This window comes from Meleagris gallopavo, chromosome 1 (assembly GCF_000146605.3).
Source record: "Meleagris gallopavo isolate NT-WF06-2002-E0010 breed Aviagen turkey brand Nicholas breeding stock chromosome 1, Turkey_5.1, whole genome shotgun sequence".
Lineage (NCBI taxonomy): Eukaryota > Metazoa > Chordata > Aves > Galliformes > Phasianidae > Meleagris > Meleagris gallopavo.
Genome location: NC_015011.2, coordinates 81,569,288 through 81,586,967, shown reverse-complemented (window position 1 = coordinate 81,586,967; position 17,680 = coordinate 81,569,288). Strand labels below are relative to the sequence as shown.

The window sequence follows — 17,680 nt, the reverse complement described above, 5'->3', positions numbered from 1 at the left end:
CACAGGATCCAGAATTGTTTCTTCAAGACACAAAGAAACTTATGTGAGTGAAAGGAACAATCATAATTTCTATTTTTTTTGCATAGTAAGCGTGTACATGATATGGGATGTTTTTCCTTTTTATTTTTTAATGGGAAAAAAAAAAAAAAAGAAGAGAGAGAAAGCCCAAACTCACATCTCCAAGATCTCGATAATACCAAGAAGCTGAAGAATCACTCTACATCTAAGATAAAAGGCATCTTCAAAAACACGTTAGAAAAAATATCCATGCAGCTAGTCTAACTACAGATTACTTGCATATTGGATGAGAAATGTGGAGATGCAACAGAAAAGATCCTGAAAACAATATATTTTTTAAACATAAGTGCAAAATAGTATTTCAGCGTGACAATTACAGGACCTGTACTTAGCAGTTTAATGGACATCTTGGGGAGAAGGCAGTAATGAAAGAGAGTTCTTTCACATTGAAATAACATTTTTCTGCTCTCAAACTATATATTATACTTCCCTAAAAACAGCAAATGAAAGCACAGAACTTGCTTTATAGAGTTCTAGTAGTCTGCCATCTTCTGGAGTTTCTGGGAAAGTGGAGGAAAAGCAAGTTAAGCACGAAAAGAGAACTCTAACTGCATAATATGTTTGCAGCAGTGAGCAGTGGAATGACCTCAGAGCAAAACTATTAGCTGTATTTTATATTCCTTCAGAAGCTAAGAGACCATTGTGGCAGCCAAGTGTGGAAATAAGTCCAAAAAACCTGAATCAAAACCTTAACAAGAACAGCAAAGTGCCTTATGTCCACATCCCCCATCACACTAGAAACACTTACCTGCATGGATGAACTGAGCACATGGGAGGTGGAGGAAGGTGAGGATGGTTTTCAATGGTCACAGTTTTCTTGACATGATCTTGACTAATGTCTTCATACATATGCTCTACTGTTAAAGGCTGCCGTTGCTACAAAGAAAAAAGGAACATCAAAAACATTACTAAAAAAGAATCTTTTTTACTGCTTCTTAGTAATTCTAGCATCACGAACATATGTAGTACCATAAGTCACAAGTACAACAGTTCTGAAAATACAGATTGTGTTAAAATTCATACAGTGTTGAGAAACAGTACTATATAAAACTTGCTTTTAGTATATGAGGTGAATGGTAAATTCTACATATGATAACCAAGGCCCTGGTTCCCATCTAGGTACTTGAGTCATAAGCCTCATCCATTTTGATTCAAGAAACTTAGCTTGTAAAAGGGATGTGATTTATCTAATCTTTTTATCACAAAAACACATCTGTTTAGTTGTCTGAATTGACAGGGATTATTTCTCTTAGCGCTGTAGAGCAATAACTTAAAAAATAATAGTGCACAATCCCCCTTTTTCCAAATATGTTTAGTTATCAAGTACAATTTTTCAGTGAAATAATTTTTGTGTCCTGCAACCCTAAAAGCCCTGTCTGCAATCCTTCCTCACCATTTCTTTGAATTTGCACTGTGATTTAGAAAGTAATAACAAAGTAGTCTTGTTATCTGACATGATCTTATTTCACAGAAGTGGGAAAACAAACAAACAAAGAAACATTGCTGTACCTCATCATATCCAAATAACCAGAGCCTTGGAGTTTGGTAATACTTGTCGTAAGTGATGTAGAGGTCATAAGTTCTAGTCTGTAGAATAGCATCTTCCCCTCCAACATCAACTTTAGCTTTGTTAACTTCTACAATCTGTCTTGTGTCAAGTGTTGCCTGGTTTTCAAAGTGAAAATGACAACATTAGTATAGTCTTGTTTGTATTCCCTCTTGTCCCATCCTATGCAGCTAGGTAGGGCTGCAGATCAAAATAAATGTTCTTCAGTGAACATTAAGAAATAGAGGCTTTTAGGTTTTGTTTTCAATCTTCAAAGGAGGAATACAGATTTCTCTCCATTTTTTTTTTTTAAAGACACGATTTCTCAAGAAAAGGTGCAACTATTTTGTCCCACCCTTTTCCCTTCTTCCACCAAAAACTTTTAAATAAAAAAGACAATCTCAGTGAAATTCACAAGGGAGGTCTCAGATTATGCAGGTTTCATGAAAACCTCAGAAGACTGCCTCCAAATAATGATGCCCTGTCTTCCCTTATTAGATTCTGGAGTGTGCATGTAATTAACTGAACCAATAAGCCACTCCATCCACTATATACCAGTTTTAGAGCAACCACCACACTTTATAATCCTTGTGAATTGAGCATAGTATGTAAGCAGAGCAAAGCAAAACAGCAAAGAAAGCAAAATTACTGTGATCAAAATTTCTAAGGACCTAAGAGTTAAGGGAGTCAGGAAGGAGATAAATCCATAAGAAAACAAGCTCAGGAATACCACTGCTCCTAATAACCTTATGTGAGTCACTTGTCATCCTTATTTTTACTTTGCTTGTGCTCATACTGGTGATAAGCATTATAACAGACAAGACGGAACAGTTCACTCACATCATCTGTCTCCAATAGCCCACTTTCTTCATACTCTGAAAAGAAGATCCAAAATTCTGTGTTCAGTTCACAGCTAGTTGTCATATTTCCCATTCTCATTGTCACATGTATATAAACATGTTTTACTCACATAGATTTCCCAACCCCCAAATCAGACTAAGCCTTTTTAATACAAATGTGACAAAGCCTACAAGTACATGATAAACAATCCTTAAACAAGTGGCTTTTAGTTGACAGATTAGGTGCAGCTATGTAGCAGGAATGAAACTATGCTAAATTCCTAGTTTTTCTTTGCTTCTGTGTTGGTACTCAAACCTATTTGCCTGTCAGTAGTCATTAAGATTTCGTCACACAAATTAAACATGCATCAACAAGACCATACAAAAGATAATAAAGGAGATCTGCCTGCTGATTATTGTTAGCATGCATTCTGTAAAAATAAAGTAGTATTCTCCTAAAGCGTACCATTATAGCTAAAGGCCCAAAACAAAGCGCATCCCATTCAATTAAGGAAATACCTTCCATGTCTGCAGCTTCTCCTTCATCTTCCTCGTCATCATCTTCACAGGATGCTGATCGCTCTGGTATTTTTATATTATCCTTTAGATAAAAAGTAAAAATTGAAAGCACTGCTTTAAAGGCAGCTGCATTTAATATGCATCTACATAGCCTAGTAGCCCCAGCAAATCTCAAGTACTTAGGTCCAGTCAAAGCAGCCATGCAATAAATAAATAAATACATAAAATAATCTGCAATACTAACAAAGACTACACTGAACTCAAGTATTTGCTTTAAAAATCCACTAAAAATTTCTCTTTTGACTTTGTAGTCCAGAATGATTCTATTTATATGTAAAGAATAATCACAGCATTACACAGCCATAATTTATTTTCAACCCACTTGCCTCAAATGAAAGCCTACAACTAGACATGTAGATTAAGACTTTCTATAAACTAAGCCACAAACAAGCCCTCAAACAACTTTTGTGCCTGTGGATAACCTTTGAATCCAATAGACAATTCCAGAGAAATTCAGAGAAGGAGGCCTCAATTTATGTCAATGTCATGAAGACTTCAAGAGAATACCCAAAACAATGATTAGAATTAGGAGCTGCTCTAATTATAAGGAAAACAAAACAAAACAAAACATAATCAATACATAATTATGTCATCGAGTACTTTGGCATATGGTATATAAGCAGGAAAAGATTTGTCATTCTGGATTGGCCCTGTGATCCAAGGAATGAAGTACTCTACAATCAGATTTTTTTTCTATGTACAAAATAGAAGTGAAATCCTTAACACAATAGCAGTTACACATCCAATAACGTTCTACAATTACATTTTGTAGAAACACCAGTCACTTCTAGGTGATTCTTAAGAGTGTTTTTTCTACCCTTACGTAACTGAGTTGTCAAAAAGCAGTATTTTCACAGTGTTCAGTACAGTCTCACTTGGATGAATTTCACAGTTAATCACATCAACAGAGTTTGAGTTGCTTACAATTGTCTGTTCTCTTTCCATCTAATCTTCAGAATCAAAAGATTCATGCTTGGATGGTTTCACACATTCTTAAAGGACACAAATAGAACTCCACTCGAGTGTTCATTAAAATCATTTTGCGCCTTGTGACATTCTCCCCATCTCTTAAGCACATTAGCTATTACACATATCCATTTCAATTTCTTTTCGCAGTTTCATGAGGCCTTAAGTTTCAGATTTGGATCCTGCTATCGAGTGATTTTTTGGAAACATACAGAAACTGATGACTCTGTAAGATATTTAAACAGCGCTAGTATGTCAGTGAACGTGAGGGCATAAGTCCATCAAACAGGACTTAAAGAGTTTAAACATTACTGCAAATAAAGTTTAAAGATTATGAATAAATACTTCATACTCCTGCATTATTTTTCCACAAAAAAAATATATATTTACACTGGATCACCAAACAACAGCTTCTTGAGAAACAGGAGGAGTTATCACTGTAAATCCAGGTGCATTTTCAGTTTGTAGAAGTTTGGCACAAGAGCACATTAGTTAAACACAGCCTAAAAAGAACACCGCTCTGGTAAACACATGGTAACCTAGAGATACACATGCTTAAATCAGTATCACAAGCTATGAAGGTCAATGAATATCTGCAACACATCTAGTGACAAAAAGTATTCTAGACTTTCAGAAGCAATACTAGATTGCTGCAGGTAAGATTTCTATTACCTTTATGACCAATAATAAAGCAAAAAAAAATTCCAAAGCAAGTACCTTACAGTCTAGAGTGATCTCCTTAACTGCTTCTGTTGCACCCGCTATACCTGTTAATTGAACAAGAAGTTTGCATTAAAGAAGCCTGCTTCTTTGTTACAGAACACTACAACAAACGATGCATCTCAGAAAGCAGCATATTACATCTCACAATAATTCGAGATATTTGAAAGGCTGTTTATTTGGTGTTGGCAGCATGCTTGGAGCTGGACATCCATAAACAAACCATGCTGGTAATGTACAGCGCGATAGCACAGCTCTTATGCTGCAAACAAATTTTATTGATGGAATAACTGCAAAGTAATTTGGATTTTTTATTTTAAGGATCATTGGTACAAAGAATGAATTCAGGATGGGTATTCTCTCAGCGTCACAAGCAAGACATGCTTCATTAGTTGTTTTGAAGCATCTTGAAGGCAAAGTGTAGACAACAAAGCCGTAACATGGTAGCACACAATGCTTTCAGCTGAGAAGTGGAAGTAAAAAACATCCCAAATCACAAAAGTATCAACATTTCAACGCCTCCCCATTTGATTCTCAGTTTTATTATAGCACTCATTTGCTGCTCTTTGGGATACACGACATCATTCTGCTTTGAAACAGTAAATGAATCTTCTTAACTGCTCAGGTGAGAAGTTATATCATGAATGAATGAACTTGAAATCAAGTCTCTGTCCTGCAGAAATGCAAAAATGGACCTTAATTGTTTAGGGAAAAGGGATGTCAGGTGAATGCTGCTCAGAAACAATACATAGTGGCAGTGTGATTGTTTACATACAGTTTTGCCCCACCCACAAGTGCTGTTATAAAACCTATCAATACAGATGAAAGGAAATAAATTTTTATCTCCTATGAGTTTTCAGAGATCCAGCTAGATCTAATTAGAAGTCTTATAGCTGTACTAGCAAAGCATAAAAACCAAATTAGTCAACCCAAATAATCTCACCTAAATAAAACAAACAAACAACAAACAAACAAAAACAACATCCAAAACTTGACATAGCAGGGAAGGAGAACACATACTTAATTCAAGAATACGACAAAGCTACGGCTCACATGATTTCTTTGGGGAAAGGTGTTCAATTATGAAGAGCAATACAGTGAAGAATTTCCAGTGATCAAAAACACACATTTACAGAAGTAAAAGCATCTTCTTGCATCCCTGCTCTCAGTATGGCTAAATTATTTAATGAGAGAAGATTTGCCAGAATACAGCAAAAGAAATTACACTGAAAAAGTAAAGCTGACTGAAATATATTCCAGCTTTGGAGGCAGTAGAAGACAATGTAATTGAAAGACTGAATTTAATTAACTCATTACAGCTCATGAAGAAATTGATTAAAACTAATAAAACTGCCATTTCTCAGAAAAGGACAACGTGGTCTACTAGAAGCTGTGCTAGACAGGATCACAGAATCACAGAATGGCTTGGTTTGGAGGGGACCTCAAGGAACATCAAGCTCCAAGTCCCTGCCACAGGCAGGGCCACCAACCTCCACATTTAATACTAGACCAGGTTGCCCAGGGCTCCATCCAATCTGGCCTTGAACACCTCCAAGGACGGGGCATCCAAAACCTCTCTGGGCAGCCTGTTCCAGCACCTCACCACTCTCACAGTAAAGAACTTCCCCCTGACATACAACCTAAATCTCCCCTCCCTCAACTTAAAACCATTTCCCCTTGTCCTGCCATTATCTACCCTTGTAAAGAGTAGGCTCCCCTCCCATTTGTAGGTTCCCTTTAGGTACTGGGAGGCTGCAATGAGGTCGCTCTCCAACCCTCTCTTCTTCAGGCTGAACAAGCCTGATAATGAGACAGATCCATGTAAGCAATAATTTTATAGACACAAGCTCATTAAAAATAAAAAAGGATCATCTTTCACAGTGATCATCTTATTTAACAATATTTTTAACTCCTCAAATGACATCAGATACTAAGAGCTGTTTTCTAATTGTTCCCCTTTTTAACTCAAACCAGCCAATTAACAAAATGGGAAATACTACAATCATTAAGTCTCTTTGCATCACTTAGATCTCAAAATCCTTCACATGCAATCTGACTAAAAGTAAAAATTAGTACGTTCTTGAAATATATTTTAAACCAGTTGGGGGGTTGGTCTCGATGATCTCTAGAGGTCCCTTCCAACCCCTACAATTCTGTGATTCTGTGATTCTGTTCTCTTTAAGAGAAGATCTCCTTGCTAAAGAATGAGCCAGTACACAGCTCTTAGCTTCCCCCCCTCCCAGTAACTTCCTAGAACTTTTCTAAGAGAATACCAAAATAACTAAAATACCGTTGGCATTTCTGAAAAGCAGCCTATTTCAGACATACAGGCATACAGTTAAACATGTCATACAAGCGGTCATACACAAAGCACATGGGTTTCTGGTACAGTAACATACTTTCTTCCAGATTAGATACTAATACGCAGTCAACTGCATGAGAAAGATTTTACTTTCTAATAGTGGAAACTGATAATCTTATTGATTACCAAATGCGAAGTTTGAAGCAAGACTTTGAATACCTGCATTGTGAAAGGTGTCTACCCATCCCCCATCACCATCATCTTCTTCTATAATTGCTTCCTGCTCATCTGAGTACTCCATCTGCTTGCACCTTTTGTAGCATGGTACTGCAAAAAATTGCAAAACAAGATGACTGCAGCCATTCTTATACAAAATCAGATTGATGTAAGAAATTTTTCTACAAGGTCTTCTGAAATATAGTTAGCTCATATCTTTATTTACAGAATCCTAGATACATATTTCAAATGAAATTAATTATGTTGATGAGCTGTAAGCAGTGTTTTATCTCACTACAGCACATCACTTGTTTGAGTTGCTGCAAGTTCATTCTTCTTCTAGCAATTAGAACTTTCACCCAAACTCACGAGTACCAGAAAGCAATTAACTTCTCATGTGTCTGTATGCTACCTATTCATTTGCTAACAACCAAACTATCGCTAAACACTAAGCTATTTCTAGGTCAAGTACAACGTTGCCTATATTACCATCAGTTTTACTCAGCTGATTTGTCTCTAGAATTCTTTTAAAGTTTGTGTCAGATATTTACTGTTAAACATACCTAATTTATCATGCTAATTAACATCTACAAGTTTGGAAGAGGCTAAAATTAATTTGTTAATTAAAGTAACTTCAGTCATATGTATTACATTGCCATTTAAGTACAGATTTAAATATAATTTTCAGAAAACAGTCACAGAAAATGTGGATCTAGTTAAGACAAAGCAGACTCTTTCCAATTGCATAAACAAGCAGTACAACAAAAATGTTAATTTTCAGAAAGAGAGAAGAGGGCTTGAAAGTCACAGTGAAAACCTTTCTCCAAAGACTTGCAGGATGAAGCCTGTAGAGTGGCATTTGGCTTCACCCTTAGCCCACAACTTCTACTCAGGTGCCTGGCCAATGCATAGACCAGTAGAAACAGCACAAACACACTGCTTTAAAACGTGGCCTAGGAAGCTCACAGCAATGTGGTACCCTGAAAGGAGTAGAAAAAGATAAATAAAGTAGATCACCTGGCCATTCAGCTATGAAGTCTGTCCAACACTAGCACTAACATCTTCATATGATAGTTCCCTATAGTTCTCTGCAAGACTTCAAAAGCTTGCAAGTGACATCAAAGCATGAAATACAACTTCCTGCAGGTAAAAAACTTTTGGGGATCTTCATAGTATTGCCGGTACTTCTAATTACATTTTAATACAAAATCTCTCAAGAAAACAATTCTACCATGGTAGTGCCAATGTACAATAATGTACAGGTCTCTCCTGCATTTTATTAAAAAGTTAGTCATCACAAGTATTATACATACACACAACTGTGAATGTGATGAAAACTGGATTCAAAAGTGTATTTTATATAATCATTATTGAAAGGAACAGTGACATCAGTTATGCATTCCAACTAGAAGTCTTGATATGACAATTCTGGGAACTTCAATAACCCACAATTTCCAAAAGGAGGAGTAAAATAAACATATTTCTTTTTAAAAACCAATTATGATCTGAAGGGTGTAAAAAAAAAAAAAAGAAGATAGACAAAGAGATTTATGTATGTCATTTAAGCTTCATTTTTACTTCATCAAAAGAAATTGCATTGCTGGTATAAAGTCCTGGTAATAACAGATAAAAGGAAAAGATTTTAGATGTGCAGGAAAAACTTCTAATATTACAAGGACAAAATGTGCTTCATTTGTCAATACAGGCAATGAGTAGAGTTGACAGCACAATCAACCATGCTATCAGTCCTAAACACACTTATATTTAAACTTCAGCCTTACCATTTTTAGTTACCAAAAATTGTTTGTCTGTTGGCAGATAAGCCTTGACTTTTAGCTCTTCTCCTGAAGCCCTGCAAAACAAAGTGCACAGAAAAAGGTTGGGAATTTGATGATGCGCAGCAAAAGAACCCTATTTTCAATCTACATCAAGAGTATTTTATGTACTCCTTTTGAACTTTTAATAGAATTTGTTTGCTATGACTTTGCCCTTGGTTATATAGAGACTTCGATATCTGTATGGGATCAAAAAAAGTTGGCCATTCCTAAACTATCAAGTCTTGGATTACAAATATTTTCTGCTTCAATAACCACCTTCACTTTGAGGTAACCAAGCAAAGATGGGTTGACAAAACAATCTAATCTATAAGAAACACACTAGAATCAGTGATAATATAGTACCAAGCATCTCTAGAAAGCAACTTCAGAAAAAGAAATGGAAGTTATAAAACCTCTTCATAGTAACCAGAACTTCAATAATTTTGCTAAGCTCACATTATTCAGAGCACTTTCCTTTACCTTCCTTGCTTTTTGTTTGGAATAAAAGTCTTCTAATCTATTAAATAGTCTGCTGCAAACTATGTGCATAAAGCTTATGCACAGACATGATTCAACATCTTATTTTTTCTGAAGACAGTAAAAAAGGCAAGAAACTGATTCAAGTATAACAATTCTTTATCTGTTCATGGTCCACTATATCAACTGCACAGAATGATTTGTTTTATAATGCAAGATACTAATAAAATGTAAGAAAGTACCTTACTTGCACCCCCCACTATGTGAGAATAACAAGGGATTTCCCAGAACAAGCACAGCACAAAGCAACCTGGTGTGGGTAAACTTGAAAATATTTAACCAAACTCTTGCTTAAAACATGCCAATTACAACTTGTTCTTAGCAGTTCTGTTTGAACACGGCCTTTGCTTTTTTTTAATCATGAAAGATAAACTTGGGAAGAGACACTGCTACTGCAGCTAAATACTGAAAGCATGCATGGTATGTACAAGTTTATTTCCACCACAGCCTTTGGAGAACAATAACAACAACAAAAAACACAAACAAACCCTTATTTCCCCCATTGCTAGAAAGAACAATAAAAAAGTCCTGTTTGACTTAAAGTTCATATAACTTCATCATAGAGATAGAGTAGACTCTATTGCAAGAGTCAGAGTACTATTCTGAAATGAGACAATTGTACAGTTGTATCCAATGGAAACGCATCAAAGCATAGGTAGGCTGCTAACTTTGTGTGATTCTCTTGTGTTTACTTACCATTGCCAAGTAGGACAGTGGTGAACTAAGTGATCGCCAGCTGCGACAAACTGTCAAGGCAAGAAAAAATTAAAGAACTGTTAAATACAGCATAAGAAAGCAACGTGCAATTCCTGCAATACTATTTATATTTCAGTTGTATATTCCTCTGATACTTAATACAAAGTTAATCTGTTTATACTTAGTTTGATGCTTTCTTTAAACTATTTTTCAGCTAATCATAAAATGACTTACAAAACTAAATCAACTTCACCTGAAGGAAATGCATACTAACCATTGTTTCCTAATCCAAGTTACATCATTGATTTTGCGAAGAATAAATTATTTTTATTTGCTACTCTTCATGTTTTACAAAGACATTGAAGAGATTAATATGAGATGAATAACTGAACTCAAGCTTTCCATCCAAAATCAACCCAGTAAAAACTTTATGTATATTTGAGTTTCAGCTAACCAAAAAAAAAAAAAAGTTTAATTCTCTTCCAGTGTTCACAGCAATTTTGCAGCAAGAACACAAGTGAGACTGTCACTACTTCATTGAATTAGTGAGAGAACTGCAACAGAGGAGTTAACAGTATGCTTCAGGAAGTGAGAACCAACCACCATATTTCACCACTGGCATTTACTAGATATGGATAACCACGCATTTAGTAAAGTGAAAAAAATTATGTAGAACTTTGTTCCAAAGAAATAACTGTTAAAAATCTTCACTCTACTTTTTCTTAGTATCAAAGATAACAGCTATTTCACCATGCAAAAACTGTACCAACTCAAAATGTACCCAGCATATTCTAACCCACTGGGCCTAGTTTTCCTGCACAAACTGAAAAGGAAATCTGCATTTAAGAACAATGATTTCTGTGATCCATGCACTAGTTCAATTTGAAAAGAAGGTACACACCTAATGCTACAGTTGTTTTCTTCTCTTAGAATGCCAATTTACAACAATAAATTTCTAAGCTGCCCACAAGGTGTTTCGGGATGACACAGCAGGTTTGTAGCATAAGCATCAGCCATTTTCTCATTGTGCCTTCCAATGCAAAGGCTCAGCACACAGTGGAAAATACCAGAACATGTACTGCATGTAAGTTAGCAGATCTGATCTCTGCAAAAGCAAACCATTTCAACCATTCTCCAAGAGAAGCCTCTAGCTGAAGTGAAATTTTCAATTTAAGGAAAACTGTAATCCCTTCCAACACACAGGGAAAATTAAAAAACAAAACAAAACAAAACATGCATTAGGCTTTGTGTGATAATAAATACCACATGCAACTCCAGAATCATCTAAAATTCTCTGTCAAGGGAACTGGAACAGTGCTTGCAGCTCCACTGTTAAAAGACATTATTTAAAATGAAAAAATTCAAAGCGTTCTTTGCAGGTCTTGTAATGCAAAAACCTAAAATAATCTCTAAATTTCACTTCCATTTTTCTTCAGCTTGAACTGCATAATTATATCAGGTGGTTTCACTTCCTATTTCTACTGTGCTACTGCTATCGTACCTTAACCAGTAACACAAAAGTGACAAGAGAACAATTTTAGGACAACATCTTACTTCTACTCTTGAACAGAATGATTTTAAAGATTTGCCCATGCTCACATATGAAATTTAAAGGGCTATCTTTATGATATGATTAATTAACAAGAACACCTGACAGGCAAGAACTTGCTAAAATTAAATCAATTACACAGATCCCAAAAAAGAGTACTAATGTTGAATTTGATTAGTCATCATTATGTTATTACAGAATGGTTTGGGTTGGAAGGGATGTCTAAGACCACTCAGTTCTAACCCCACTGCTACAGACAGGGACACCTCCCACCAGACTAGACTGCTCAGAACCTCACCCAGCCTAGCCTTGAATATTGCTAATAGATGCATCTTCACAGACAAGCCACAAGATCTTAGAACCATTAAGGTTGGAAAAGACCGATAAGATCATCCAGTCCAACCCCAACTTATCCCCACCATGTCTGCTAAGTCATGTCCCTCCTCACAAAGTTTACCACAGTGGTGAGTATCTGAGACCATGATGCAGGAAAAACAAGTTAAATTGAAATTCGTTACTCGGGAAACCCAAACTCATTCAAAGATAACATCCTACCATCATCACAGGTGACTTAAACTCTTTAGCAATCATTATCCTATAAAGAACAAAACCATCAGTGAGTAGAAAAGGCTGTCAAAGAGACAATAAGCAGATCCACACTTCAGTCCTACTCAAGTTTAAGAAAACAATTTGTCTTGCTAGATAACCACTTCTTTTGAGTACAGCTTTGAAGGATTCAATTTCTTCATCCTATCAGTATCTGTGTTTACACAGATAATACATATTATTTGCATTATTTTACTGACTCATAAATACTGCAAACAGCTTAATGTAGCTGTAGAGTGGTTCTTGCCACTACAGAAACTATCTTCTTTCAGTTCTACTACAGAGTTCCCTCCTTCAGATCAAGAGGGGATTAGGCACTAGTACATTCATTCACACTTTCTTTGTAAAGTTATACTTGTTTTGTATAGAGAAAATAAATATATTAGTATGCATACATGCATGCATTGTTATCAATACAGCAGAAAACTTTGTTACTAAGCCTGTTCTTCTGAGTACTACTTTTCTGGATGACAGAGAGCACAAACGCTTGCATGTCTCATAACAGCAGAAAAATATTAGCTACCAACATCTGGAAAAACACTCCTGCCCATACTACCTGCAGTTGGTTCAATTTCATCTTCGCATTTGTAAGTCATCACATTTTTCTTTCATTCTACCTAACACTGTTCAGTAAGGACAACGTATTTTCAGAACAGTAGCATTTTAATGTGAGAAGAAGCATACCCAGGGAGCCCAAACAGCACTGCATATTCAGTGTTTTTATTATTCTAGAAAAATTCTTTTTTTTCTTCTTTAAAAATTGCAATTGCTTGGCAGCATGAAGCAGCCTACAGAAGGGGGAAAAAAAAAAAGAGAAAATAAAAGCATAAAAGCATTGAATGCTTAATGTGGGCAAGCATATATGATTTAGCCATAGTCTTGGAAGGAACCAAAAGTGAGGGAAGCAAGATGCAGTAATATAATTTACCTCATGAAATATTTATGGAAAAAGCCATTGAAATAAACATATTCCTGTTAATCCCCAAGACAAATGGAGCTGTTGACCCAGCAAAAACTTTCTTACTAGTGTTTTAGGAAATAACACATAAAAAGACATCCCACATTCAGATCACAAGAAGAATTCTGATGCTGATCTACTTCACCAGAGTAGGTAGGGTAAGAAGGCCATTTAGAGCTTTCACATAGTGGAAATTGTTTCAAGAAGGAATACTTAACTGACAAAGAAGTAAGCTGTTTGAGATGAACACAGTCACTCTGAGTAAAAATTATCAGTACTTTCACGCTTTTCAAATGTTTTTCAAAGGTTCTAAATACTTACTTCTTCAGGTGTAATGACTCCAGTTTCTTTAAATTTGGACTCCTGCAATAAAGAAAAGGTAGAGATTTTGAGCTTGGCTGGCAAATCAACATACTCACTTTACTGGTGACAAAAATATCTGCTGTCCACATAGATCTGCAAAGCAGCTTGGAGGCAGCCTCTGCTTATGCTGATACCTCCATATCCTATAACATAAGGCCTGATAAAATTACTTTGTAGCAGACTTAGGGTGTGGGGGGGAGGGGAATAAAGTTCATGATAAGATTACAAAGTGGTTTTGTTGGTAGTGGTTTTTAATTTATTCTTTTTTGCATTTGATAGAGTCAGTTATGTCAATAATAATAAATATATTATAAAAATAATAATAAAAAGAAAACAAGAAAAAGAAGACACTTTGCACTCTGTATTACATTTACCAGTTAGAGACAGAAAAGCAGCTGGAAATAATGATCTTTAAAATAACAATTTTGAGACTGTTTAAAACACTGAATGACAGTGTAACGCATCAGTATGAGGGTTTCTAGGTATGAAAGGTCATGAAACGAAGGTCTGAATCAACTTTTACCTGTGATAAGAAAGCTGCAATGACTCTGTTACTGGCTTTTTTTGTACCTATTTTGTTTTGATGCCTTCATTGTACACACCATAGAACCAGTTATGATTACAGCAGATGGCAAACAGCCACGTGATTTAGTTTTGCATAGAAAAATTAAGAACTTTTGCATTAAAGACAACATCTATGAAGTTTAAGGCTACATTTTCAGCGTAATCAAATTTGGAGAGAGAGTATTCTGTTTATGACTCATTTACGGTTTTTCATTCAGAAAAGCCTCAAGGAAATCTACAGTTTTTCAGCTATTTAAGAACAACTTTTGAAAGAATATAAATTTCAATGATGGCATAGCTCACTTTTCAAGTCATCAATTACTACCTAACTTCTTGCCCTGAAGAGTCCATGATTCTTTCCATCAAGACTAAAAGCAGCAAACACAAAGGATTTTACGTTTGGCTACAACTTCAGCAGGTTCAGTCGCTAGGAAAGCGTTAAAGAAAACCAGCTGCTGCTTAACTTAGTTCTTCTTGATGCTTGACCCTGGTGCACACTAACTGTGCTATATAAAAGGGAACAAGCTCACCTATCTCATAGAATCATAAAATCACAAGGTTGGAAAGGACCTACAAGATCACCCAGTCCAACCATCCTCTCATCACCATTGCTACCACAAGCTACTAAACCATATCTCATAGCTCCTCATCCAGATGCCTATTGAACACTGCCAGGGACGCGACTTCACCACCTCCCTGGGCAGGGGAGGTATTCATGAATACCTGATTCCTTTCTCTCCCATTATGTCTCTAAAGAAGAGACATTTAAGTGAATGATTGATAAACAAACTGGTTGTTTAGCAAACATCACTATATGCACTGCTATATGCAGTTAACAAAAATAAAAAAAAACCCCTAAAGAACCAATTTAGCAATTTGGATTACTATAAAAATTGAGAATTCCTAATAACGTATTATGCAACATCTCATTACAGTCTACTTACTATTTAACCTCAAAATTATCTATACACGTTATGCAACAAGAACAAGCTCGTACTTCTGGAATTACATTAGGAAAAATGTAAAATAACCACTCTCTGTTCCCAGAGAGTAAATAGTTCATTTTTTAATCTATGTGCATCCTGCGATATGCAAGCCTAGCACGAGACACAGTAGCTAAAGTTAACTTCTGAAGTCAAGAAATCAGAGTACTTGCTTAAATCCCCTTATAAAGGGAATACATACATGTTATCATCACTTCCCACTCATGAGAAGTTCCACACCCCCCCAGCACATTTGAGCACAAAAACTCCTCCGCTATTCACATAATAAAATACTAGTTGTGCAACAGCCATACTACAAGCCACATTTCCACACAACTTCACAGCAGCAGATGGGTAGCACTGGTGGTGAAACCTACAGAGACACACTATCCAGGCAGGAGCATGTTATTTGCTTTAAAAGGACAAGTTCAATTCATAATTGCATATCACCGACTTCTCCCCAAGGATCCAGGTTGCACAGTACAAGTCATGTAGAAGCTCACGCAGCAAAACTATAGCCAGAGAGCTTGCTGTCGTAGACAATTACAGCAGACATACAAGGGTTGCTCCAGAAGTAAAGCCTCCTATTTTATTAAGTTGGTCTACAATGTCAGAGGCAGATATAGGTGATATGGCAGTAGGGGTTGAACCTTCCCACCAATATTCCATTACATTTGGTTGCCATGTGACAGGTGGCAGCAGAGGGGAAGTATGATAAAATGGTGTCTGACCTAGGAGTGTGGATGAAACAAAGATGCCCCACTGAATTCCTCCACGCAGAAAAAATGGCTGCCACTGACTGACATTCATCGATGCTTGCTGAGCATTTCTAGAGACCAAACAGCAGATGTGGACACGGTGAGGTGGTGAATGGTGTGTTTCAGCAGTGGCAACAGCTGGTCATCTCCAATGATGCAGATTTTGATGAGTGGCATGCAGGCTCTTTTTCATTGCTGGCAAAAACGCACAGCTAATGCTGGTGCCTATGTTGAGAAATCATGATTTGTAGCCGAGTATTTTCTCTGTCAAATAGTGTTATTGTACTCATTACATCTGTCATTGTAGTTTCCACAGAAATAAATAGGAGGCATTACTTTTAGAGTGACCTACGTATTTTAATAAAAACATGGAAAAAGTCTGAAAGTCAGTAGTGAGAGAACCACTGAGAAGTTAAATATTTCCATACAAAGTCAAGTTTTGAAGAGGAAAATAGTTGTAAACTGAAGATAGAATATATTACTGAGAAATGGAGAAAAAATTAAAAAATCACTTCCTACCTACCTAAACAAGCAGGAATAGATGTGTTGTACACCATTATAAGCACATTATTAGAGGAGAAACCATGAAGAATTTCTACTGTTTGCTGTCATATTGTGCAGATGCTTCCATTTATTTAGCAACGCTGATACAGTCAGCCATGCTACACAGCTTTATATCTACATGCATAATGGAGACGTGACGAGTTTGTTTCTTTCTGTCAGCTGAGAAAGCTGCACTCCTACCCAAAAGACCAATTGCAACCCATCCCTGAAACCATGTTCAAGCCTACCACTGCACAAGCACACTTGGCTTCCATCCCTGCTCACACAGACGAAGTTCAGCCACTTCAGCACAAATCGATGATAGCAGACAAGCCGTTCCTCCAGCAACCCGCAGCCTCCCGAGGCCTGCCACCCTCCTCCCCCTCCCAAGGGGATGCTCCAGCCCTGACGGGACGCAAAGCGCAGCTCAACCCCACAGAAGCAGGTAGCTGCCCGCTCCCTCCTTTGGAGCCAATTCGCAAAGGCGGGGCGGTGCCCTCGCGACCCCCGGGACGTCAGCGCGGCCTTCACAGAGAAGGCGGCCACTTCGGCCACCCTTCCCCCCTCCCGGAACGCCTAGCAAGGGAGCACGTTGGGATCTCCGCGCAGGCCGGCACCTTGAGGACGGGAGTGAGGTACTCGGCCACCTCCAGGGCCTTCCCCTTCACCGTGTTGATGACGTTCTGCATGCCGCCGCAGGGCCACGGGAACGATCGCCGCAGCCAACGGTCACGGCGGCACCGGCAGCCCCGCCCCTACCCCGGCCACGTGACCCGCCGTCCTCCCCGTCGCGCACATGCACGTCACGTGCGTATGTATGCGCAGACATAGGCCAAGACAGGAAGCCCGGCGGCTTTTTCTGCACACGTCCCCCAAAATAGACGTAAGCATCACGTGGTGGAGGAGAAATCCGGAAGTAAGCCTGGGTCACGTGGGCAGTTGTCATGGAGAATGAGGCAACGGAGGAGGGGCGGTCAGGGGACGCGCGCTGCCGCCCGTCTCGGAGGAGGGTTCCGCCCCGTTCGGCTCCGCCCCGACAGGTGAGGCCGGCGGGGGAGCG

At 37.6% G+C, this 17,680-nt stretch overlaps 2 protein-coding genes across 2 annotated transcripts in view; one reads left to right on the top strand and one right to left on the bottom strand.

Moving 5' to 3' along the window:
* Window positions 1-17,404, bottom strand: part of ATG3 (autophagy related 3) — a 24,911-nt gene extending 7,507 nt beyond the window's left edge. Inside the window, exons 1-10 of the mRNA XM_010719615.3 lie at window positions 17,238-17,404; window positions 13,731-13,772; window positions 10,297-10,346; window positions 9,028-9,098; window positions 7,250-7,357; window positions 4,726-4,775; window positions 2,983-3,064; window positions 2,465-2,499; window positions 1,588-1,743; window positions 827-954 (exon numbers count right to left, since the gene is read on the bottom strand). Of these exons, the coding sequence (XP_010717917.1) occupies window positions 827-954; window positions 1,588-1,743; window positions 2,465-2,499; window positions 2,983-3,064; window positions 4,726-4,775; window positions 7,250-7,357; window positions 9,028-9,098; window positions 10,297-10,346; window positions 13,731-13,772; window positions 17,238-17,309 (794 nt within the window). The 5' untranslated portion in view covers window positions 17,310-17,404. The remainder of the gene's footprint in view (window positions 1-826; window positions 955-1,587; window positions 1,744-2,464; window positions 2,500-2,982; window positions 3,065-4,725; window positions 4,776-7,249; window positions 7,358-9,027; window positions 9,099-10,296; window positions 10,347-13,730; window positions 13,773-17,237) is intronic.
* Window positions 17,405-17,520: 116 nt separating this feature from the next.
* The window catches only part of SLC35A5 (solute carrier family 35 member A5), an 11,365-nt gene continuing 11,205 nt past the window's right edge, over window positions 17,521-17,680 (top strand). Inside the window, exon 1 of the mRNA XM_010719601.3 lies at window positions 17,521-17,660. The gene's annotated coding sequence lies outside the window, so the exon portion shown is untranslated. The remainder of the gene's footprint in view (window positions 17,661-17,680) is intronic.